The 26,647-nt window shown below is 41.4% G+C and overlaps 1 protein-coding gene across 2 annotated transcripts in view; it reads left to right on the top strand.

Moving 5' to 3' along the window:
• Positions 1 to 26,647, top strand: part of CALCR (calcitonin receptor) — a 242,922-nt gene that overhangs the window by 173,104 nt on the left and 43,171 nt on the right. For both annotated transcript variants that reach the window (XM_030550577.1, XM_030550575.1), the window contains exon 7: positions 6,263 to 6,389. In XM_030550577.1, the coding sequence (XP_030406437.1) occupies positions 6,263 to 6,389 (127 nt within the window). The remainder of the gene's footprint in view (positions 1 to 6,262; positions 6,390 to 26,647) is intronic.

Genomic DNA, 26,647 nt, shown 5'->3' with positions numbered 1-26,647 from the left:
TTCAGTATTTTTACTACTGGGAAGCGATTGAAAGCCAATCTGGAAGCAATCAAGGAGGTTGTGTAGGGAGCGTAGGTCAAAAGATGGGAAAATATCTTGCTCTCCAAATCTCTGCCAAAGAAAATCAGGCTAAAGATGAGATGGTAGTTAACCAGTGAGGAGACAGGAGTGGAGGAGGGATAGAAAGATAGAGCAGTTTTGCTTATGGGAGAGACCAACCCACTGGGCATGGACTATTTAATGATTGATGGCAGTGATTTGAAACACATGGTTAAGGAGGCAATAGTTCAACACAGCTAAAGATCTAATCTTAGATATGTGTCCCGTAACTTTGTTTTCGGCTTCTGGACAGTTTGATGAAGGGTAGGTACCTTAGAAGGATAGACGTTAGAGGTATACAAGGGAAAAAACTTTGTTTCTTTTAGATAAAATTGTGCCCAAATTTAAAATGTGTTAATTTTGCTTGTGTTTCTTTGATCCAGATTTCACCTGCATATATATTGGCAATATCCAAAGCATATGGGCCAGCTCCTCAGCTAGTGTAAATCAACTTATCTTCTTTGACATCTTTGGAACTATGCCACTAGCTGAGAATATGGCCCTGAGTCTAATAGACATACTAATAGAATTATACAGATATATAAGAAAAAACACTTTTTGTTTGAATTTTCAAATTCTTATCCAATTCTGAAGTGACTAAACTTTGAATTTGTTTTACAAAATTCAGACCAAGGTATTAAAGGAGAGCTGAGAAGGAACATGGGTATGAAAACTGTATTTACTATATGAGAAATTGCTCAGTATTTTGTGAACTATTCACTTTACTGGCACTTTTGTGATAGGGCAAGATTCCTCTCTCTCTTATAGTTATGAACAGTGGCTCATATGAAGGCCAGTACTAGACATTTGTCTATTCTTTAACTTTCTAATTCAGCTTCACAAAATTCTACTCTCCCACTCAACCTGGGGAACCAGTGTTTTTTAATGCCCCAATATGATTCTGTGAACATAGAACGGAGGACTGGAAGGGATCTCCTTTATCGAATCAAGTCCCCTGCTGTTGCAGACAACCCCATGCTGTGCTTTGTTTAACTTGACTATCTTTAGTTTAGTTTAGCTTAGTTTAGTTTAGTTTAATTTAGTTTACTTCAAAGGGGCTACTCACAGTAGTAAAGTTTAAGAATGTCCATAAACGTTTGCAGGATCAGGACCTTAATAAACAACTAAAATATAATGTCTTTTCAGTGCCATTATCCTCAGATAAGGTGGGTGATAAGATTTTGTGTCTGGTAAATTTTTGACAATTTTGCAAGGCAGCACTAATATATATGTGAGTTGTAGGAATGTGGCATTAGTGTGTTTTGTCTTAAATTGATTTGCCAGCAAAATGACTCAAAACCGAACATAGTCTCCTCACTCACCACACCACTAGGACTGTAAATTGCTTTCATTGTTGACTTCTTTTCTTTTCTGTCCTAAAGACAACTGTAATTATCCTGTCGTATGTAGGAGTGAACTTCAGTGTTCCAACCCCCGCAAGAGCGTGTTCATTTATATGACATAACAAACTAAAGTCAGATACCAATATTATATGATAAGGCTTTTTCATTTTAGACTCCAGGACATGCCTTTTTATACAGAAAACCCCAAATCCTATCTTTACCCAAGGGACTAGTTCCATTGGAGTTCTTACTCGCACAAGTAAGGTATACAGGACTTTATCTCCATCAGAAAACATCCAGCAATGTCAAATTATTTTATTACCTCAGTGAGAGGGAAAGGACATGATTTGCATACACTGCTCTCAATTACTCTGATTTTTATGTATCCCAGGATTTCCAATAAAAAAAAAATCCAAAATTTGAACATTGGAGAATTAAACCTAACCAAATCACCAGCTTGATTTTGCATGTCTCACTAACCACAGTAATAACCCTGTGATCTTCAAGAACTCTTTCCCTCCTCCACCATGATAAGAAATGAATGACTAGATCCTGCATTACATATGTGCCTTGCCTTCAACAAGAGTTTACAAATCGATAAGAAGGAATGGTTGATGAGGCCCCCGTTCTCAACAGCATTTCTATCTGAACTAAAATTTCCAATTTTGAAAACACAAAATTCCATTGTCTGTTTATCTCACTCCAGTAACTTAAAACAAAGCACTTTTCAATACACTAGTTCAGTTACTTCATTTTGTCAGCAAGAAGGATAAGTAAAATAATGGAAAACTGCACAAGGTATAATTTCATGCCTGGATATTTGGATGTTAAAATCTTCTAGGATCTTTGTGCTGCTCTGTAAATAAATCATGTGAATCTTTGGTAAAAAGAATGAAAGTACTCTAGCTAAAAGGTAGTGTAAAAGGTCTAGGACCAAAAAATTGACCTACTTTGAGCCTGTGCCATTGGGCCTGGGGGAAACCTTTCAAAATTAAACTACAAATTCATCCATTTTTATTTTTAAAGCAATGGCTACTATCTCTGTGAACTCTACAAATTCTCCATACGCATTTCTCCTCAGGTCTGTATCAGCAGCAGTAGTTCATATACAAACACGCTGGCTCAGAGCTACAGAGCTTTTCTAAAGCCACGTTTGTGTTCTTCTGCTCCCCAGGACTGCTAGGGGCTAGTCCAGGCACTGGTATAAGACTTAGGGCCATTTTAAATTAGGCAGAGTTGCCACAGGCCTCAAGAGGCCATTCCACAGCTGGCTATAGGGAGAAAGAAGTACACTCTGGCCATGGCAGCTCCCTCCTTGAACTCTTCCCTTATATCAGAGTCAGGAGAGTGAGCTGTGTAAAGCCAGCTATGTCACCTGGGTATTCTCCCACACCAGGGAAATTCCAAGCCGATGATATAAATCAGCTTTCTGGCCTCCTTGTGCCATCGGAGCAATGGAAAGGGGTTGAAGCCCAGACCAGATACGGCCATCTGTTCTTCATTCTGTGCGGACATAAATTGATGCAAAATCAAAGCTGATTTGGTATGACAGGACACTATATAAATGTAAGTTGTTGTTAGTATAAATGTATTTCTCCATTTCAAAACCATGGTGAAAAATCAGTGTTTGGAAAAAAAGGCAAAATTAGGTGAGGAAGAAGAAAAAGTGTTTCAAACTTACAAACAATAGAGAGTAAAATAATAAAAAATAAAACTATAAACATTGTTTAATAAGGTCTTTTAAGTACACTAAGTACTGTCCCTGAGCAAAACACCATCATTCTCTTCAACAAAGCATTATCTTAATGTGCCACTTGAAATTACCTAGGGGACAAGTAATATTTCTTTTTTTACATTAAATATTTAGTGCACTTCAGGAACATAATGTTACAACTACTTGTTAATGTCATCGTACTCCACCAATACCTCCGGAGTTGTCAGTCACCATTAAAATCCACATTTGCTAACAGTTATCATACAGTGGTATCCACCATTGCCACAACTTTCTCCTTCTCTTAGGGCTTGTCTACACTTACCTGTAGATTGGCACTGCTGCAATCAATGCAGTGGGTGTTGATTTAATGGGTCTAGTGAAGACCCAGTAAATCAATGGGAGAGCGCTCTCAGATGGACTCTGGTAATCCACCAATCCGAGAAGAGTAAGGGAAGCCAACAGAAGAGTGTCTTCCATCGACACAATGTGGTAATTCGACCTAAACTATGTCAACTCCAGTTATGTTATTCACATAACTGGAGAAGCATAACTTAGGTTAACTTACCGCGGTAGTATATACAAGGCCTTAGAAAATATGACATTTCTAGCAATTGAGTAGTTAAAATGGGCACATGTTGACATCTGTATAGTTTTTATTGCAGTTGTATTTGATTATCTGTTTTTTGTTTTTTGTGTTGGGAGAAGGGGGTTGTGTTGATGCATGCATTGGTATGAAGGTAATAATACCATCAAATCCATCAAGATATTAAGGGAAGAAGCAACATTTCTAATGCCTAGGGCACAGGACTGGGAATCAGGGCTCCTTGTTTCTAATGATAGCTCTTTGACCGGCCCTACTTTCCAACCTTGCATATGCATTTGACTTCTCTGTGCTGGCATAGCCATCTCTCAGATGTGTATTTAACTAGCTCACAGACGTTTCCTGAGCCTCAGTTAATTAGTGTTTGTCAAGTGCTTCAGAATCCTTTGGACGATGTGTACTACAGCATAAGTACAAAGCATTAATGCCATCTGGAATCTCCATTGGTTACTTCACCACTGAGACCCAGTTTTAAGTCACAGAAATGATCGTTAAAATGATCATCATTAGAAAATAGGAAGTGGCACTTCAGAAATTTTTCAGAACTAGTGGCAGTAAAACTACAACTAGTACAGCAGGCAGCTGCCAGCCTACTATGTAAAAAAGCTTGTGAGAGATGTCACAAGAATCCTCTGCAAACTCTACCAGCTACATATTCCTTTTTCAAATGAAGTCCTAGTATGCTAGGTTTTGGGGGGATAAGGGTGTGTGGAAAAGAGAATAAAATTACTTTTTGTTCTGAAATGCTAACTTTAGTCATGTTTTGGTGCTTAGACCCCACATGGTAGATGATTTGAACTGTGCTAGAGAGAAGGACAGGTGGACAAACAAAGATAGCACCAGAAATGTGGATTGAAATAATGGAGCCCTTGGCTTTAGACTCTGCGCAGAATAGCTGTTAAGTGAACATGAGCTCAAGTTCCCTCACACATTCACAGTCCCTCACTGCCTGAGACATTTTTTTCCCTACTTTGGGTCTTAAAGTTCATAACTATTTGGTGTCTTGGATGTTGCCGTGGCTGCACTACTTGAAGGGGTACAGTGATTCAGTAGTGACTGGCACTATATTTACCATTTACTTTCATTTCTGGGTGACCCTGTGAGCTAGCTGGGAGAGCTTTCTAACCCTGGACCAAATAACAAGTGTGGCACTCATTGCACACACTTGTGTGACTCCTATGCAAACCAAATTCATTCCAATAAACTCTCACCTCTGAGAAGCCCCTGAGGACTGGCATTGTGCCAATGCTTGCAAGCCATTGAAAGAAATGATGTCACACTCTGTCCCCACAGACTGGCCCAGAGGAGCCCACAGTAATGGAGTTAGTGTTTTAGCGCACTCTTTCTCCATGCAAACACCATAGGACTCAATGCTCTTTTTTTATTGGTGGTGTCATCTGGCCCTAGTTCACAACAGGGGCCAATGCTCCTGACAGTGGCCCTCCCAGAATCACTAACAGGAAACTGGAGTTAGATCTATTAGAGTCAGCTTGTTTCTTTTTTCAGACAGAGCATTCTGGATGCACACACCAACCTGTAGCATGTGTGTGCATGCTCGCGCATCCCCACCCACCCATCCACCCACAGCAGTGGATTTTAAATGGAACCCTGCCATCAGTTCAGACGGCTCCTTGTAGTGTGCAGGGTAAGAGTTCCCTCAGCTACAGTTAGCTGTTTACCTGGTTCACTTGTTGATCATTCATTTACCTAGCAGTTTTGCCTTCACTTCTCATAGGGCCCCACTGAGGTTAGACCTTCTTAGTTAAGACGAGCTGAGGAGATGATGTTTGGATTCAGATGTGAATTAGGTTCTGGCTAGAGATCAGGTCTGAGGCCAAATCAAGGCTATGGTAGCGTTTTGTTGGTACAGAAATATTTATGAGCTGTTCTTGTGAGATTTTTTACCCTAAATGGTGGAAATCCTGAAAAAAGCAGCAAATCGTATAAGATTTCAGCCACATCTGAACAGGAAAATAGGCCTGTTCTGGTGTGTGATCTGAGCTGGAGCCATGCAGGGTACAAGACCAAATCTCCCTGAAATTGAAGGGGATTCCAGTCCAAGGTTCCCACCCTGGCTCATCACTAATTCCTAAAGTATCAACTAATTTTTATCTGAATGTTTGAGATATTCAGTGTACAGAGAGCAGTTCCCTGAAAACAGTATTCTTTCTGTTCAGAATTTGCATTCATGCACATCTGTAATAATTATTTGGGTTCTGCTTCACCACTTAACATTTCTGATGCTGTGAAAAAATCATCCTCTAGGGTACTGAATCTAAGCTGCTAGCTCCTCACAGCATGGTCTGGAAAGCATGTGGTGCTAAACAGGTGTAAAAATAAAAATCCCAAAAACTTTGCTGTGTCCCATGGCTGCAATGCTAGGCATGTGTTTTCTGACTGCCTGTTGCCAAAGGGCATTCTTGAGAAACAGTTGCCAGTATGTGCTTGTTAAAGTGACAGCAGAATAAAAGCACTGATTTGCAACTTCCGGTACATATTTTTCAGGAGCCTCAGCTGTCAAAGGATAACACTGCATAAGAATTTGTTTGTCTCCTACGTTCTTAACTCTGTGTTTACCATCGCCCACCTCATCGCAGTAGTGCCTAATCCAGGCCTTGTAAAAAGGGATCCCGTAAGTATTTAATTATTACCTCCTTTTACAGAACATAGCTAAACAAATCCACCATGGATACGTTTGTAAACGGTAGCCTTGCAGTGCACTAGGCCAAAAATACAGGACCAAATTCAGAGAGACTTACACACGCATATCTCCCATTGGGAGAGACTTGCTCAGTAAGAATCTCAGGGCTTGGCTACACTCGAAACTCCAAAGCGCTGCCGTGGGAGCGCTCCTGCGGCAGCGCTTTGAAGTGCGAGTGTGGTCGTGGCACCCACCCCTGGGAGAGAGCTCCCCCAGCGCTGCAGGTACTCCACCTCCTCAAGGGGATTAGCTTACAGCGCTGGGAGCCATGCTCCCAGCACTGGGGCACTGTTTACACTGGCGCTTTGCAGCGCTGTAACTTGCTGCGCTCAGGGGTGTGTTTTTTCACACCCCTGAGCGAGAAAGTTGCAGCACTGTAAAGCATCAGTGTAGCCAAGGCCTCAGAATTTGTCCTGAGAACCATGAGGCTTTGAAAGTAAAGTAATTCTGTTAGCAGCATGGACTTGCTGGAATGTTGAGAGAATTTGTACAATCTGTTGAGATAGAGTTCCAGGACTTCATCAGTGCAGCTCAGCAGGGAGCTCCAAAGTTAAATCACTTTTCTGTCTCTCTGATCCTGGCCTGCAGTCCTATTCGCAGCCTAGAGTGGCTGTACTTTACATTGGCTAACAATGGCTCCTGAAGGATAGAGTGGCCCTGCCTATGCCTCCTTTCTCCCAGACATGCCCTCTATCAGAGAGTGGGGATGTGGAGTAAAGTGGCCACCATATGGAGCTATAATCCTTGGGAACTTCCCCAAGCAGGGGAACTCTTGGGGCACTAATCCACTGGGATTCTGAGTGCTTTGCATTGTTGAAGCAGGAACCAGGATCCAGTCCAGTTTTCACTGTTTACCAAACTCTGCCCAGTAGCCAATAAAGCAAGGCACAAGCTCAGTTCATTTTCAGTACCGTTAGTCCTCTTTAGGTAGATGAAGAAGCTCTGCATATTGCTGGACTCTGCCAGTCCATCAGCTGATAAATATTTCAGAAATTTGTGTTAAACACAAATGTCCTGGGTCTGACCGTACTCACATTAGGAGTAATTCACCCCAGTCCTATGGAGCTGCACTAGCATACACTGATAAAGACTGTCAGGCCTGTGGTCTCTAAAGTTATGTCATAACATTTATCAGTTTGTCTTCTAGTAGGATATTTAAATTATGGCTTAATCATTTCTCTAGTTCTAAGTTTCAAAAAGCGATTAAATGCTATCACGGTATTACCTGTCTTACATGCATCTTTCAACATGTGCTATCAGTTAATCAAGATAATTAAAGTAGTTAGTGAACAGACTACAGAAAAATATGATCAATTTCACAGGCCATCTGGAGATTTAAAAATAGAACAGAAAAAAAATCAAACACATTTCATTCTACCTTACTGCATATTGTCCTATGTTTCCATTTTACGCAAAGGGTATGATAAAAATACTCTTGATATTTGAAGATGAAGAGCTCGTATATGATAAGCAAAGCATTAACATCAGGCTGCTGAAATTTAAGTAGGAATAATTACCTCAAGCTTAGGTTAAAAAATGATAGTTCCTGGCAGAAGAGGTAAATTAACTAACTCAGAGTGCTTTTTAATAAATGCTGAGGTCACAGCTAGAAGGTTTGTGCATTGAGAGTGTACTGATTTATAAAGGAGACATGAAGTAAATATATGTAGATATATAGGAGCAGATCCTCATTTGGGATGAAATCCTGGCCCCAAAAGTCAATGGAAGAGCTCCCATTTTCTATAACGTGCCAGGGTTTCTTGGTGGAAGGTGGCATCACTCTATTGAAGTTAATTGGGATACATCAGTTTGCACTGGCGATCTGGCCCTCAATAACTATGGTGATGAATGCTATAGGAATAGCATAGATAAATACTTATGACTTCAGTGGGACTCCATATAAGTACAAAGATCTGTCCATGCAGAGCACCCTGCAAGATTGGAGCCTTAATCAGGAGCAGCTCCAGGCATGCTTGGGGCGGCATGCCACGGGGGCGCTCTGCCGGTCACCAGGAGGGCAGCATGCCTGCGGAGGGTCCGCTGGTCCCACAGCTCCACCGAAGCTGCGGGACCAGCGGACCCTCCGCAGGCACTCCTGCGGGAGGTCCACCGGAGACGCGGGACCGGCGAGTGGCAGAGCGCCCCCCGCAGCATGACGCCATGCTTGGGGCAGCGAAATGTGTAGAGCCACCCCTGGCCTTAATTAGTATCTTAAATTAGAGGAAATTCTTTAGATTGGATCATACTTGAAAAGGAAACATATATACAAAGAAATTTACCTGGACAGTACATTTCTGGCTTTCCGCTGTGATTACTGAAGATATTCATATGACTAAGCTCCAATTCAGCAAAATATGGTTAAGTGCTTTGATGAATCAAGGCCTTGTTCTGTGCCTTCTCCCTTATCATCAACTCTTCTTCTGCCTGATCCAGCAATGAACTGATCCTAGTAGATAAGACATAAAACTGGAAGTCAGAAGACCTGGGTTCTTCTAGTGACTAATTGGTTAATGTTGGGTGAGTCACATAACCCTTGAGTGTCTCAATGTACATGTCTTTAAAAATAAACAGGTAACAGAATTTATTTGCAAAGCACTTTGAAATCTGTGGTTAAAGAGCCCTCCACAAGTACAGAGCAATCAGGGCTGTCCTTAGGATTTATGGGGCCCTACACAGTATTATTAAACTGGTGCCCCTATGCCGGATGGCAGCCCAAGCTCACAGCCTGGTGGGGGAGGGGGAGGAGGGACTTGACAGCAAAGGATAATGAGATGCCCAGCCTGCCTCATGGTGGTGGAGAGTCACAGTTCCCCGCAGAGACTTCCATGCACTCTCCCTCATGCAGAATGGACATGAAGAAAGTACCTAATTAAAAGCACTAAAATTTGGGAATAAAAAATGTCAGTCACAGGTTTTTTGATATGCCCTGAAATTTGTCAGAGATTTATTTGCAAAAACTTCATAGTAAGGGTGAGTCAGCTGTCCTGCTGAATACAACATTACATATAATGGAATACATGATGCAGCTCTTCTGTTCTACATTTTCTTCATCAGTATTTCTAAGTTGAATTTATATTTTAAATGTACTCAAATCTTAAGCCAGCATTCCAGATTACTACATATTTTACTCACTAAAACAAAGACATTCTTTTAAATTAATCAGAGAGATTTAGTGTGTTCATAACAATGTTAATTGCTTTTAGAAAAAGGGAACAGTAATTTACTTTGTGTGATCTCCATAACAAGAGACATGGTTATGAAATTTCACCAACTTTAAAAAAATATGTTTCCAAAGATTTTAGGTATAACAAGGATTTTGTCTTACTAAGGTACTGATTTTGCTGGAGGGTTCTTTTAAAACTAGTTTGTCGGATAGTCAGAAGTAAAGAAAGGGAACTCTTTGTCCAGCTATCTGGAAGGGAAGGACTGTTGTCCCTTTAAGGGCTCTCTTCAGTGGGGAGTGGGGGGAGAGGTGGTGAAGGGATGGACAGAAAGGACAGGAAGACTTGGAAGCACTTTTTTTTTTTAACTATAGTAATTAAAATGTGTATTTTAGATAAGGGAGGTCTTTTGAAGGATTTATTTAAAAAACTATGTGTGAAGATCCACACATTTAAAGCTAAAGATGATTGTGCATCTAAAACTCTACGCAAGCATTTTTTAGAAATGTGATTTTATAATCTTCACCAGCTCACTAATGAAATATTTTTAAAGCAAATTTTAAACTAAGGTCCTGTAGACTGACATGTTCTGTGTAAATATTACATTAATGCACAACTGTTTTTGTCAGTAAAGTCAGAAACTGACAGTATAAAAGTTTATTTGGGCATAAGCTTTCGTGGACATCTGATGAAATGTCCACAAAAGCTTATGCCCAAATAATTTGTTAGTCTCTGAGGTCCTTGTTTTTGCTGATACAGACTAACAGGACTACCACTCTGAAACCTGTCAGTATATACCTTGGGGTTGGCAAATGCCTGTTAAATGGCTTTATTACCCCTTCAATGTCTCTTTAACAGTTTCAATGTTGTGCTAATAGGTCTGGCAGGCTGGAGGTTTTTTCACTTTTAACTACTAGATTCCCTCCCAAGGAAGACTCACCAGGCTAGAGCAGCCATCTGTGGGAGCCTGCAGGAAGGGTCAAAACAGGGATAGGAAAACAAGAGGGTGGACACTAAGGCCACGTCCAGACTAGATATTAAAATCGATTTTAGATACGCAACTTCAGCTACGGGAATAACGTAGCTGAAGTCGAATTTCTAAAATCGAGGTACTCACCCGTCTGGACGGCGCTGCATCAATGTCCGCGGGTCTCCGTGTCGATTCCGGAACTCCGTTCGGGTTGATGGAGTTCCGGAATCGATGTAAGCGCGCTCGGGGATCGATACATCGCGTCCAGACTAGATGCGATATATCGATCCCCGAGCAATCGATTTTAACCCGCCGATGCCGCGGGTTAGTCTGGACGAGGGCTAAGACCCAGTGGTGCCCCAAATTTTCAGGTGCCCTACGCAGCTGCCTATGTTGCCTATGCCTAAGGACGGCCCTGAGAGCAATACATTATTTTATTATTATTATATTCTTCTGATACCATATGGCTGCAAAGAGAAAATGAGCCATTAGGGGGGCATGTTCTAAAAAAATAATGAAAATCTTTTGAAAATGTAATGAATGTATGTTTAAATCACACCAGAAATATTCCTGTTAACTTTTCACTTTGTAGTAATTTAACAAAGCAAATAAAGGTTTTATATATTTCTTCAGTTTATATTTGGTACACCTGCCATTTTTTTAAAAGTCCATTTCAGATGATTGCTTCTGACTTTTTGTAGTTTGCAATGTTTGACCTCATTTCTTCTGTGGGTCTTCACAGCATGATGGACACATGGTTTAGTACATCTCATGCATCAGAAATACACAGGCATACATATCATAGTGTAGAGGAGGAATTGCTATGCCAATAGGAATTTCAAACAGTCACAGATATCCATTATTTAATGGCCAGATATAGATGTGACGTAGGTAGTATTTATTTATTCTGCACCATGGAAAAATACTTTAAAAATAAATGTTCCACCTCATTCCTTGGGAATTTTTCCCTTCCAGAAGTTTCAGAGTAGATTTTAAATATGAGGTAATATGGAAAAGCTACTCCCAGTGAACGTATATTTATGAAGATGTCAGTAACACCAATGGAAGATAACAACAAGAAGGAAGAAAGAAGCCTGTCTTATGTAATGGATGCTGAGGGGACAAAACCAGGAAATAAGTCCTTCTTTCCCTAACACCAAAGCCCCATTCTCTTCTCACTGGGCCTTTTACTGTCAAGAGACCAGGTTCCAATGCACACACCTGGACCTGGAAAGAATCTATTACACCCTGCCCCTTGGATATGTTCCTTAGCACTGATTTAAACCTGTTTTGTGACCATTGGTAAGTGAAACTGCTTCTTAAATGTATTTATTACTATCTTATTATATGATTTCATTTATATTCTTGAATTTATGTGCATCTAAACTGATGGTAGAGAAAAAGGATACAAACCCTGGCTTCCCAGGAGAAGTGGAAGAAGAAGAGCTAAGAGTCTATGGACAATCGGATAAGGAGTGTGTGTGTGTGTAATGCTATGAAACTAAATTCCATTTTTTATATTGTACCAAAGTAATAGTTTTCAGTTATCCTTGTAGCTGAAACAACCAAGAGTTTCCTTGCTACTGAGGCAAAAAATGACCAATAAAACCTTGTAAAGCGGCCGTTCCAGTATTTTTTTCATGTTGGTGACAAATGTAAAACTGGAACATTTGCACATTGTTCGGAACAGCTAAAGTCCCTCCCGCTTCTCAAGCCATTGAAAATTCTGAACACTGAGATCTGCACTTTAGCTAAAGAGCACTGGCCAGGAATGAGTGAAAAGAAAATTGAAGATGATACACTTTTTCTTAGGCTGCCCTAACAGGTTGCTCTAGCAACAGTTGGCATTGTACTTTCATCCAATGCCTGATGATTGCAGGATTGGTGAGTTATTTAATGAGTGACTTAGCACTATCGGATTCTGTACCAGCTGTGGGCATCTTACATTATCACAGTGTATGATCCAATCAAGGCCAACAATGTAGCTGCAGATATTTTTTTACCAGCAACTGTGGTCACTTAATGACACTCTGGGACGAAATGTCATCACGATACTGGGTGACTTTTCCTGCATGAAGGAAAATAAAATTACATCAGGTCACATAAACTCAGGACGTTTGGTATTGGGCAGAAGAACAGGAGTGTGCAGCAATTGCTGGAATTTGCAGCTGCCAACAACATGGTGATCTCTGAATGGCTCTTCCGTCAGTCAGAGATTCACAAGCAGACCTGATACAGCCCAGATGGCTTCACTAGGACTGTTATTAATCATGTCCTCCTTAACAATCATTGGTGATTAACACTGGATGTACAAGTTCACAGAAGTGCTGAACCATCAGCTTTTGCTGACAAAAGTGCGCCTCTGACTTCGATGACAGACAGTTAATGAGCTGAAATTAGTCTTATTCAGCCAAAAGCTCTTATTACCACCAAGCTATCAAACAGCTTTCTGTTCTGAACCACGTACGGTTATTGAAGCATTATGGAGTGAAGTCTCACTCCCCTGTCAATGATGATGTTTCAGATCATCAATGCTGATCTCTGCCAGCTTAGTGATGGTGCTCCAGCCCTTCAAATGACATCTATGGATCAGGGAATAAATACCCACAGCTGTTGGAGCTAAATAAAAGCAAGACTACCATTTGAGTCTTCAAAGACACATTTGTGGAGAACAAAAGCAAAGGCTCAGTGAGTTCAACTTTGGAATGAAGTTTACCATTAGCTGATCTCCACATTCCCTATTCAACTTTGCGGTGTTTGCAAGGGAATATGGCACCAGCTTCTCCAGTAAAGAATTGGGCTGGCAGCATCAGCCAGAGTCTGCAGAATCAGTTGCATTGATGGGAACACCGTGTCATGATACTCTCCAATTGTCCATCACCTGCAGTCCCTCTTCCACTTGAAGAGGGGAAGAAAGTCACAGTAGTGCCACCTTCGTTCAACCAAGAAGGTATCTGGACCACAGTCCATAAGCTGAAGTCTGGGAAGGCACCAGGGGTTTGTAACATTATCCCTGAGATGCTGAAGACAAATGACAGTATTATTGTACCACCATTCTGCTTTGAGATCGTGAACATGTGAATAACATTGTCATGTTGACTCAGTTTGGTGAATCACTGCAGCTAGTGGCCGATCTGGGCCGGCAAAAAGCAGCATGCATTGAACTGGTTATTAATCCAGATAAAACTAAGTCCCTGGCCACTACCATCAAACAGCCTCCAGCTCCAGTTTACAACCAGGTCATGATAACCTGTCCAGATGGGACCTCAAGTATGTAGTAGCCCTCAAATATTTGGGCTGTCATAGACAGTGCTGGAAGTTGCTCAAAAGATGTAGATGCTCATATAACAACAGCTGTTGCTGCCATGTGTCATGCCTGTTCTGGGCCTGAGAGCCTCCATGGATCTGTTGCAACATCATGCTTGCTACAAAGCTGTGGATTTATAGAACCACATTCATACCAACTCTGTGGTATGGAAGTGAGGAAGGCCAAAGAACACTGGACTAACATTTTCAATTCTCTTCATATCCGTCTGCTTTTCTATATCAAGTGGTAGGACTAGATTGGAAATGAGAATATTCTAAACTGAATCCAGCAACCACCTCCATCAGCACTGGTTTGGTTTTGGCTGCTTTCTTCGTATAGGCATATAAGAATGGAAGATCAACAAATTCCAAAGTGTGTGTGTCAAGGAATGCTGTCTGGGAGCCAGTGATCATGTAGGTGCCAAACACTTTGGTGGCAGGACAAGATTGCCAATGATGGACATAAATGGAAAATACAGTCATACCACCTTAGTCTCCTTACCAGAGATAGATCAGGCTGGCACTTGATTTGCAAGGAGGCCACATCCTTTTGTGATTTGTCATGATGATGATGATGATGTATTATAGTATCCCTAAAATTGATTATGGAGAAAAATGTTAAGTCTTGAAATTAAAACAAGGATAAATACCTTTATTTGTGAACAACAAATTAGATTTTTTCATTAAAAAGTTTGGAATATATAAACAGAACTGCAGCTTTCTAATCATTTCAAGTGGTCTTGTACATTCACTGGTCTTATTCCATGACTATGGGAACTGTATTTCTGAATATTGATTTGTGTGTGTGTGAATAAGACACAGCTGGAGTCTGGAGCAATATTTCTGTTATTGAGAAACCGAATCATTTAACAGCCCTCATTACACCCCTGCAGTATCAATTGAAATAATTGGGGTTACATGTTTGTATGTCAAGTATCAGAGGGGTAGCCATGATAGTCTGGATCTGTAAAAAGCAACAGAGTCCTGTGGCACCTTATAAACTAACAGACATATTGAAGCATGAGCTTTCGTGGGTGAATACCCACTTCATCAGACGCATGGGTGGGTATTCACTGATGAAAGCTTATGCTCCAATATGTCTGTAAGGTGCCACAGGACTCTATGTTTGTATGTGAGGACTGAATTTGGTCATACGTAACAAATGGCTGAGAAATTTGAAGCAGTCTGGAAAAGCTTAAAATTACCAAGAGATTTTATTTTATTTCATAACACTTTGTTGTGAGAAGGGGGAGAATATTGGTATCTTTCTCTTTACCCAAGTTCCCCCTTGTTTCATACAATCTCTTCAACATTTGTGCACCAGTTTTCCCCTGGTTACTCAACGGTCTGGGCGAGTGTAGTCTAAAGTTTAGAACTCTGTTACAATGTGACAAAGCCCATGCTAAAGGACAGCACAGTGTCATGGTACTCCATTGGGCACTCCTAAGAGCATTGCTCTTCAGCCAGGTACGACAGCTCGGAGTCCCCAGGAAGTATAGCCACTCTGACTCTCAGAGAGGAGGGTGCAATATGCTTTCTTCAGGACTAGCATTATATGGTTTCCTCCCCCTTCCTGCACAGTTTGAAGAGGCACTAACTGTCTCCAGCCCAGTGATTGGGTGAGAGTGTGCATTGCCGATCTGCCCTGTGTAAGGAATGGTATGGAGGTACACGATGCCAAGTGCATTGCATGAAAATAATTATGCCTCCAAGAGAAACCACATACCTCTTCCCCACTTCAGTCCAGCATTAGCATTGCCAATGGTGCATAAAAGGAAAGTGAAACAGCACTAAAGAACATATTCTCAATAAGTAAAAACTTTAACAACAAAATTGTGATATAATTAATATACCAAAAAATCATGACTAGCAGGAATTCATAGTCTCCCCACTCACTCATTAAAAATACAGTCACCATCAGAAGCGGTGCCAGGGTTTCTGGCGCTCTAGGCAGAAAACGGGGGGTGGAATTTTGTGTGCTTCCTATGGGGCGTGCGGGAGCTTCCAGTTCTGCTCCCATCGCTCCACTGAAGAAGGACCCTCCGCCGAAATGCCACAGGCGACAGCGGCAGTCATTGAGCTGCTCAATTGCCTGCCACTGTTTCCTGCGGCATGTCAACAGAAGGTCTTCTTCGGCGGCGCAACAGGAGCGGAACCAGAAGGTCCTGTGTGCCCCGTGGGGAGCACACAAAATGCCACCCCCCTAATCCTGGAGCTCTAGGCAACCGCCTAGGGTCACCTAATGGAAGCGCTGGCCGTGGTCACCATCACTCAACTCAGATGAGGTTTTCCTGTATCTGTATAAAAATATGGGGAGACACAGAAAGAAATGAACAATGTATCATGATAAAGTGTGGAGAGGAAATCTGATTTATGGGACTAAAGTGCAATCGGCTTTACCCTATTGCCTGCGGGATAAACAGGGAATGAAAGCCAGGAAAATAAAGGTGATGGGCAATATTGCAGAAGCAGAAATAATTGTAGCTCTTTTCTGAAGGTAACTATTATCTTCCTTGTTAGCACTGCAGCAGGCAGCTTCTGCCTTTTGTTAGTTATAATTCTTTCTGATGTGGCCTGACGGAGTCCTGAGGAATTTTAAAAATGTAATTGTGTCAGTAACTGAGCCAAAAATAATCCCATTGAAGATAAATGGTAAAATTCCTATTAACTTCAGTATAAGCACTGTTAGCCTCAAATTTCTACTTTGCTCAGTCTCTGCTGGACACGGCAAAGATTGGGAAGCCATCAAGGAGTGCAGTTCCATGTATGGGGGGTTGTTCCATATTCTGTGTGCTGGATAATAACATGGGAGGGCTCCATTCTTATTACACTAAACTGGCTCTTTATTGAAGCAACTATTCACAGAGCTGCTCTATCTGCACTTTAGCATTCCTAGTTATGACTTCCTGATGCGTCTTCATCCTAAAATCCCTGTTCCTCTTTCTAAGTTCCATGCAGGTTGCTTACAGGGCAGCCAGAGTCGTTTTAGACCCCAGCATGGTTTAGATCAAACTGAGAGCTGTTCTAAAATACAAATTGGCTCCAACAGCCCCCAAGCGTGTGCCTAGGGCAGCAAGCCACCGGGAGTGTCCTGCCTGTCCCTGTGAGGGTGGCAGTCAGGCAGCCTTTGGTGGCATGCTGCAGGAGGTCTGCCGGTCCCACAGATTTGGCAGCAATTTGGCAGCAGGTATGCTGAAGCTGCGGGACCGGTGGACCTCCCGCAGGCATGCCACCGAAGGCAGCCTGCCTGCCGTGCTTGGGGAGGCAAAAAGGCTAGAGCCTCCCCTGTTTCCACTGCAGATTGCTGAAGTTCAGTGACCTGTAGCCACACCTCTTCCAGCCTCTGGCACACCCTCTGCACTAGGAGATGAAAGGTGCCTGTAGGAAGACTATGCATCACCTTGCCATTTAGGGATCTCCTACTATACCAGAGAATTCCACAGCTGACCAATTATTTGGTCTCTTTGTACTGACAGAGGTATGCAAATGGATCATGGAGGGGCTCAGGATTGAGCCCTATGTTTATAATTGTAGCAGTTAATTGACTTCTGTGGGTCTAATTGTGTAAATAAGATAACCACAAGTGTCCTTTAGCTGTTGTAAGCAAAATATTCACTAGGCTTTGCACATGTCAGTTCAGGTTAAGTTCTGTTTTCATGTTCCCCTCATGCAAACTCCAACTGAAACCAGTGGGTTTTCACAGGGTGTGAGTCTGGGAAGATTGTGGTCCCTAAAGAAACACTGTCATCTGAAATTTAGCTCAAAATGCAAATACTGTAAAGCAAAATAGAAATAATTCTAATTTTGAAAAAGAGACCAGTCTCATAAAAACATGTGTTTAAAACAAATAAACATTCCCCTTTCTTTGTGTGAAATCTCAGTAGAGCAGAGCTAGGAACAGGAACAGGAACCCAACTATGACCAAAGGTGAAACTGACTTCACTGATTTTCGTTGGTCAAGGTAAACAAAAAAGGAACAAAGGACCAGATGTCAGGCCTCTGTCGATGTAGAGAAGACTAGGAAAATCAAAAGGAGCTGGGTGCCTAATTCACATTGGCATGTTTGAAAATCCCAATAGGCACCTCTCTGCATCTGTAGATGCCTAAATACCTTTGTCAATCTGCACTACCAATCCCACTTTTGTGTTTCTCACAGAGACATTTGCTCAGTCGTACATCAAACAGCTGGCGGTGACCTTGATCAGTCTCCCATGGTTTTCTTTAATTACTGTGACTTGTTCTGTCTGCAGTGAGGGAAAAAATGGTCAGGCTGAGAATTTGGGTTCAGACTGAAAAGTTCACAGGTGAATGCCACTCTGTTTATGTTCGTGCATATAACACCACTACCCTGAACAGACTGCATGCTGGCTTGGTTTCTTGTTCATTCGGAGGTGCTTTGTGTCTCTCCGTTTTACACAGCTTCAAACTCACACCAGGCTTCACAACCTCACTGCTACCAATCCTGTTCATAGGATCAGTGGCTGGGACTCCCTTTAGAGCCTATCAACACTTAAATTGAAGGAAGGAGGATTTGCTGCAGAGAAATATAAAGCCTATCCCGAAGAGGCCAGCTGTGCTGTTTTCACAGCACTCAAACCACTGCTAGCAAAAGGAGCAAAGTGTTGCTCCTAGGAATTCCAGCTGAGACTCCAGCGTGGCAGGGCAGAGCAATGGGCTACTCTTTTTTTATGCTTTCTAATTTTGAAATGAAAATAGAAGAGCCATGCCTTAATTTTGCAGTTGCCCCAGAATAATTGCTATTATTTTCTTTTTTTTCTCCCTGGCTATCAGCTAATTAATTTAGTCTTGCCTTTCTATGGAAAAAGCATCCCTAATAATTTTCTTGAGAAAGTCTGAATCTTTCGCATGAAGAGTAGCTGCATGATATGTTTTCTAGCTGAATTCAACTGTTATATGCGTGACACTGAATATTAATGCTCTTTACTGAAGTTGAAATGTAGAAATAAGATGTTCAAATCCAATTAGTTTCCTTCTCCCAAGCCAGCTTACCAAGACAAGCCTGCAAGCTGATGATGAATCAGGACTTGTAGGCTGCCATTGGTCCCATATCCCCAGTGACAGCGAGCCTGTTTTTAATTAGCCTTTGTAGGTGTAGAAGAGCAGCACATATTTCAGTGGTGCATGTTTCTTTCCTGACACAACAAATGCTGGCACCATCTTTCGGAATGAGAACTAGTGTTGTTGTGAACCTCCTGGTAAGAATTACTTGTACACAGCTGATTCCCATTCCTAAACCAAGCAGGAAAATAAACCCACTTAAAATATTGTTAAGCTAAGGAGATTTTAAGTTAAGGATACCACAGTGTCCTTACCAGTCTGAGCCCTGCCCTGTGCATTCTCATCATTATGGCTCAGGTTGGGAGTGGTTTCTGTGCAACCATACGATCCGGGAGGAAGCATCTCACATGCTTGTGTGGCTGCACAGGAGCTGTTCATAGCAGAACTTCTAAGAAGGGGGCAGGGTCCTGGCCCACAAAGCAGAGCTGACACACCAAGGGGAGCAATTCATTCCGCTGACCTCCCCTTCGATGGAGCATGCTGCATTCTCCCTGTGCACAAAGAGTAGCACCAAAGAGATCGTGCTGCCCTAGGTGCTGTGGCTTAAAAGCCACAGTCTAGCTGTGTAACAGCTAATGCCCTTCTACACTGGTGTCTCAGAACACTGGGGAATCTTTCATGCCTAGGACCACACTCTGGTCTCATGTGCAAAGTGCGAGTTAACGTTATGTGAAGGATACCTCCATAGGTGTCGAGGAAGAGGATCCTTCTCTACCCTATGAGACCAGCACAGCCACAACTACATTCCAGTAGTAATGGTGGCCTTTGTCCCAGATTCCCCCTGTATGGGTTGTTCTGCACAGCCCCCACCTTCCAAACAGCCACAGAGGCAGGTGCTGCAGAGCAGGATTCTGTGGCATGCAGGTAGAGTTCTGTTCTGCTTCTCCCTTCAAGCACAACCAAACCACAATGGTTAGACTGCACTAAAGGCCTACTGTGCTCATGGAGGGAAGGCAGGATTTGGCTCCCATTGTGTCATGACCCATTCTTCCCACAGCAGGCCTCAGTTATGTATTATGTGGTGGCCTGAATGTAGAATTTCTTCAAGAGCTATTAGTTTGCCTCTGTTGCTTAACATTAATGGAGCGTCATTTGCAAAGGAAGTGTCTGCCAACAGTAAACTCAGGGCCTAATGCACCACTGCATTCCTCCAGTTTTACTCTAGTGTGACTGCATTCATTGGAACTACACTCGCATAAAACTGGAGTAACTCAGCTGTGAGTCATCCTAGTCAGCCTCTCATAGTTTATCCTAGGAATGAACAATTATCCCTGTTACCTAGGACTTAATACAATGAGCACTGATGAAGATGCAGCATGAATACCGAATTGACATATTGAAAACAAAAAGAATGTATTTTCTCCCTCATGTATGAATGTACTATTAAAAATGAATGCACTGTTTCCCTGAGTGGAATAATATTTTCATTCATTTTTGAACACAGATTTGTAAAGGATTAAACAGCATAAAAAGAAAGCAGTAATTCTCATTTATCCCCAAGATTTTATATTCTTGTTGATTTCTTCATAACTTTTTTGTATATAAAAGCAACTTTACAGTTACATTTCACCCCATCAGTATCAAGTTCCCTTTTCAGGTAGCAATTCCATGCCAAGTAGTGACATCATGACCAGCCATATGCAACCTGTAGGATCCAAGTATTAATGATAAAAGGCCATTTGCAGCATACTTAGACAGAACTTCAGTAAAGAGCATTAATATTAGTGTCACGCATATAACAGTTGAATTCAGCTTGAAAACATATCATGCAGCTACTCTTCATGCGAAAGATTCAGACTTTCTCAAGAAAATTATTAGGGATGCTTTTTCCATAGAAAGGCAAGACTAAATTAATTAGCTGATAGCCAGGGAGAAAAAAAAGAAAATAATTGGGGCTAGGGGCAGTTTAAGAACAAGGCTATTATTTTGGGCCACATTCTACTACCTTCCATTGCAGGCCTTACTTTGAGTATTCCTACTGAATTCTCTCCTAAGGCAGAGTCTTAGTTCAGTCACCTCTGTAGATCGCAACTATCCTAGTATCACAAAAAGAGAGATTATGTTCTTTCTCATAAATTCCATGACCTGTATTAAGTTCAGCGGTCTGTGTTATACAGGAGGTCAGACTAGATTATCACAATGGTCTATGAATGTCTTTCAGGTAGCCAAGTCCCAAATCATTCCTTGTCAAAACAACATTTGATATTCCATCTACATCTAATGAAAAACCAGTACAGATCTAATAGCGCTGCAGTTTTAACATCCTAATCACTTTCTCCATGTAACTCTAAATGTAACTCCATGTAACTCTCTAATGTAACTCTAAATGATCTTATGTTGTAGCCCCATGTAAGTAAATTGTAGTCTAATCATAAAGTGATAAAGGCGTGGAGAATTCTAGCAACTTCTGAGAGAGAGGCTGCATCTTTCCTGCCAGGTGTAGGTGAAAACAGCAGTCTCGACCACGGCTGCCACCTGAACATTCAGAAGCCACTGTGGCACTAACATAATCTCCACACTGCAAACTTGAGCAATAAGCAGAGGGCACAGACCTTCAATCAACAGTGTTGATTTAATGTACCATTTTATCTGATTGCTTATCCAAACCTCTGAGCGTTACTACAGTCTTCTCTGAATTGTTCCTAAGCCTGCTAGCTCTCATCCATCAGCACTTGCATTCTGATAACTATACTAATCAGCATGAATTACCAGACCAGGATAACCTGCTTTTAGTATCAGCTGCCTATCCCGTGTCACCAGTCTTGTCATTCTTACACATTTCTGCCATCTACAAAAGAGAACTGTTACTACAAATTTTCCATTGTGTGTCTTTTCTCACTTGCTCTATTTTTAACAGGTCCACAGAACTTTGGCAGTGATGTGAAGTCTGTTTTCTACATTATCCATCCTGGCACTCTTATCAAACACTAGAGAAACTATATTTATTTTAACCTTTGTATGGACTGAGTAGTGAGTCCCTGCGAGGCTGCAATTCTTAAGTGGAGTGGAGTGATTGTTGAATGGACTCTGACACTAATCAAGTTCACTGTGCTTTATTGAGATGTTTACTCACCTGCCCCTTTCTTTTTGATTAATCTCAAGAGATCTGAGCAATGTGGAGTTCTTTATCTCTTCCAGTAGCAAAGAGACTTGAAGGAAGCAAGTATCTTATTTCAGATGTGTACATAAGTGACAGGAATATCTAATTATTGTTAGTACAGGAGGTGACCTTACACTTCTTTTAACTCTGCAGCCTACTTGCTATTCTAAAAAGCAGAATACCAAGTAGATTATATATCATTTGCCCTGAACAACACATGCATGACAAAATCAGAGTTGCCCATCACATCATGCTTAAATGTTAGGTTAATTAGCACAAATTCTAACAATTGACCTGGGAGTGAAGGTGGTGCTGAGTGCATTCTATGGGTGAGATTGCCTTTCATAAACTATCATCTGATCTTTCAAAGCAAAGCCCTTACAAGGAAGGGGGCCTTTAATGATTCTGAGTTATTTTATGATTCTGCAACTACAAAAACAATACAATTAGAAATGTTACATTGAGGCATAAATGTCAAGAATCAGATAAATCACAACAAACCTGATGTTCCTTGATGAGCTATTTAAGCTAAAGCAGTGGTTCTTAAACTAGGGCCACCGCTTGTTCAGGGAAAGCCTCTGGCAGGCCAGGCCGGTTTATTTACCTGCCGTGTCAGCAAGTTCGGCCAATCGCAGCTCCCACTGGCTGCGGTTTGCCGCTCCAGGCCAATGGGGGCTGTGGGAAGTGGCGGCCGCCCAACACTTCCCGCAGGCCCCATTGGCCTGGAGTGATGAGCTAAAGAACAATGTTAGCACAAGATCAAAAGGGTATACATTGGCCAACAATAAATTTAAGCTAGAAATTAGAAGGTTTCTAACCATCAGGGGAATGAGGTTCTGGAACAGCCTTTCAACAGGAAGAGTGGGGCCCCTTTTAAAATGGAGCTTGATAAATTTATTAATGGGATTATATGACGGTGTAGTCAGCAGTAGCAGGGATTGGATTTGATGGCCCAGGATGCCCATTCCAGTCCTATGTTCCTTTCCAAGATTTCTTTCAATGAGTGTCTGTGAGGGGGTGGATTAGGTTCAGAAGCCCCCTGTTGGACACCTTAGGGTCCTACCACAAACATCCCAAGAAAGAAGCAATGGAGCTAAGTCCTCCAAACAGCCTAGAGAGGCTGCAAAGAGTTCCCAATCAGAGAGGCTGCAGGATGGCCATATAAAAGGAGCAGCAGAGCTAGAGACAGGAGATTTTAAGAACAGGTTAGATGAACACCTGGTCTAGATAATACTTAGTCCTGCCATGAGTGCAGGGGACTGGACTAGATGACCAGGATTAGGGCTCTTAAGGTCCCTTCCAGTCCTCTGAGTCTATGATGCTTTGGGAGTCATACTAAGAAGAGCTAAATGTTAGACTGCTAAAACTTATCAGTAGAAGAAATGTTAAGCAAGGAATATTATTTTTAGCTATGTCCTAAAATGCAGGAACTGATGCTTAAGTTAGCAAAATTTGATGGACTTACCAAAAAGATCTAAGTAAATAACAGATGTCTGAAATGTATCAGAAAATGTGCTAAAAATACAGTGTATCTGTAAATGAGGAAATAATAGAACCAAGCTGTAAAAACAGCCGCTGTAAGAATGTCAATTTGTATACCATTTTCAGAACCACGACTGGGATCATCTTGTCATCACTGGGGGAACTGGTTCTCCAGATTTTGGTAACTATGAGGCCTATATCTGTTAGGCATTGTTCTGATCTCTAACTTTCTAATACATTCAATCACTCTGACTTAACCAAGTTCTCTCTAATTATTTGATCATTTCAAACCATATTACATTTTGGTTATTGATTAACTATTGATAATCAAGTCTTGATCATTGATTATTGGAACGCTAGTCTTCATGGGTGAGTGCTTTAACCACTGGGCTAAAGGTTATAAGGTTGGAGCACCGCCACCAGTGTTTTGTGCGAAGACCTCTTAGGCAGCCACTGGATTGGGCCCCACAAGCGAGATGTGGGGGAGAGGAGATGCCTAGTATGAGGATCCCACTGGAATTAGACAGGAGTTAGCCAGCTAGGCTTCAGGATTGAGGTGGTTTTGTGCATGCCCACTTACAGCTTTTCAGGTGCCATGGAAACTTTAACACAGAAATCTGAGTGCCTAGGGACTTCAGGTACCTAAAGGTTAAGTGGTAGCTGAGTTGGGGTTTAGAGACCTAAATTTTGGATTTAGGTGCCTACATGGAAGTTAGACACCTAACTCTCTTTATGGAACTAGCACCTAGTGAGATGTTCAGAAGTGTTTAGGCACCTATGGGAATTAGGCACCTGGGTGCCTTTTGAAAACCTGTACCTTTAGGAGCCTAAATACCTTTACACGTATGTCCCTTAGAAATTTAATTCCTATTCTACTTCCAATGAGATTTAGGGTAAGTTCCTAAGTAATTTTTGAAAATGAGACTTAGGATCCTACACCATGTAGGTACTTTTGAAAATTGTACCCTTTTAAAATTTTACATACTATATCCCTGAGCTATGCGGAATGCAGTGTACCTCTGAGCTGTGTCCATTTTGTTTTTTTAATTTAAATTTTAAAAAAGTATATTAAAACATCCATCTTAGTCTGAGAGCCTGTGTGCCATATTTCTGACTGGAACATGTTTTAATGAGTGAGTCATAAACTTCTGAAATCGGTATTGACATATAAGCAGGTATGATGGGTTCTGATAGCTGGTTTTTTTGAGTCATACTGCTTAGCATAACATTACTTTGGAAAAGTCCTTTACTGCTTATTTGTCCAAAATATGGATACTTGGAATTTACAGATACTTTCCTAGAATAATAATCTAATAACCAGAAAAAATTATAAGGCAGCTCAGTAGTTGAAACCCAACCGCACTCCCTTTTAATGCTAAATAAGAATGTCTGAGAAAATATTGCCTTCAAACTGAATGCAGATAATAAATCACATACAGCTACTGCAGCAGTCAGTACAACTATGCAATGGGGCAGATTGTCAGCTAGTTTACATCAGGAGAGCTCTACTGAAGTCAATGGAACTGCATTGACTGACCCCCGATCTAATATGTTTATTTCTTTTTAAAACAAACTGAGGCAAATTTGGAACTTTTGACTTAATCTGGCCCACAGAAATGGCTTAATATAAAAATAATGTTGTCTGGCTCATTGTCACAGAGCAGTTTCTCTGAAATTGTTTGAACTTAAAATTGTGTGCACGCCCAGAGTGATCACAAATAAACAGAGAGGGAATTAGAAGTGAGAGGTCAAAGCTGGCCCAGTGAGGTAGAAACGCCAGATCTCCAGGTCAGCCTGACCCCCTGAACACTGTAGGGAATGGCTCTGAGGGAGGGAAGGCAGGAAATCAATGAGACTTTCTTCAGCTGTGTCCAAAGCTGTGACCAAAGTTTACCCCATTCATCCAAACTACTGAGAAGGTATGAAAAATCTGTCAGTATCAAACTGATTCATTTTATATGATATTTTATGATGTTATGCTACTTGTGTGTAGTCCTCATGGATTTTGATAATAACATAGTAATAATAATTACTGGTTAGTTCTTGAATAGCGGTTTTTATTCAGAGGTGATCAGGTGGTATGGAAAGTCATGTCTGAGAAGTGTCAAGTATATATGAGCAAGTACCTTGTATTAACAGAGGAACAGATAAAATGTAACTTGCAGTTTAATGCAATATCTTATGTCTGAGTCCTGCAAGATGATTCACATGAGCAGACCCCCATGAAATCTCTGAATGGAGCTCTGCTATGGATCTTCTGTTAGGATCAGGGCTATAGATCTTGAGAGCACCACAAAATCCAGCCTCTGGCTTGTCTTGCTAAAATCTGATTGTACAGATGTGTGTAAGAGAAGATATATGAATTACCCATGTAGGGCTATTCCGGTCAGATTCTCTATCCCCTGCATTATTTCAGTTATGTATTGTAGCTGGAAATGTCTCCAAGAAATGTGTGGGTTTTAGATAGCAGAATGTTTTATGATTATTAATATTAATAATTATAATGATAATATTATTGCTGTAATTTTTTTTGTGGTTTCACCTAGAAGTCAGGGCCCAATTGTGCTAGGCTCTTTAAGACTCATAACAAGGAGACAGTCCCTGTCCCCAAAAGATTATACTCTAAGGGCAGATCTACACTTAAAATGCTGCAGCAGCACAGCTGCACCAGTGAAGTTGTGCCACTGTATCGTTTTAGTGAAGATACTAGTATGCAAAGGAGAGAGCTCCTCTCATCGGTATAATTAATTCACCGCCACAAGAGGCAGTAGCTATGTTGACAGGAGAAGCTCTCCCATCAACACGGAACTGTCTGCACCAGGAGTTAGGTTGGTATAACTGCGTCGCTTGGGGGTGTGGATTTTTCACACTCTTGAGCAACATAGTGATACCGATGTCAGTTTGTAATGTAGGCCTGGCCTAAGTAACTTGAGTGTAATGTGACAGAGCCGCATTAAATTACTTTTTTTAATTAATTGTGCAAGTCAAAGTTATCAGGCATGTAAATGGTGGAAAAGTTGTTCCTTTAACTTTTGCAGTTTCAATATAACTGTTACAGTAACATAAACACTTTACAGAGACCTAGTTTGGA

This window comes from Gopherus evgoodei, chromosome 2, assembly GCF_007399415.2.
Source record: "Gopherus evgoodei ecotype Sinaloan lineage chromosome 2, rGopEvg1_v1.p, whole genome shotgun sequence".
Taxonomy (NCBI): Eukaryota; Metazoa; Chordata; order Testudines; family Testudinidae; genus Gopherus; species Gopherus evgoodei.
Note: the sequence above shows the minus strand (reverse complement) of the source record. Positions and strands in the feature narration are given on the sequence as shown.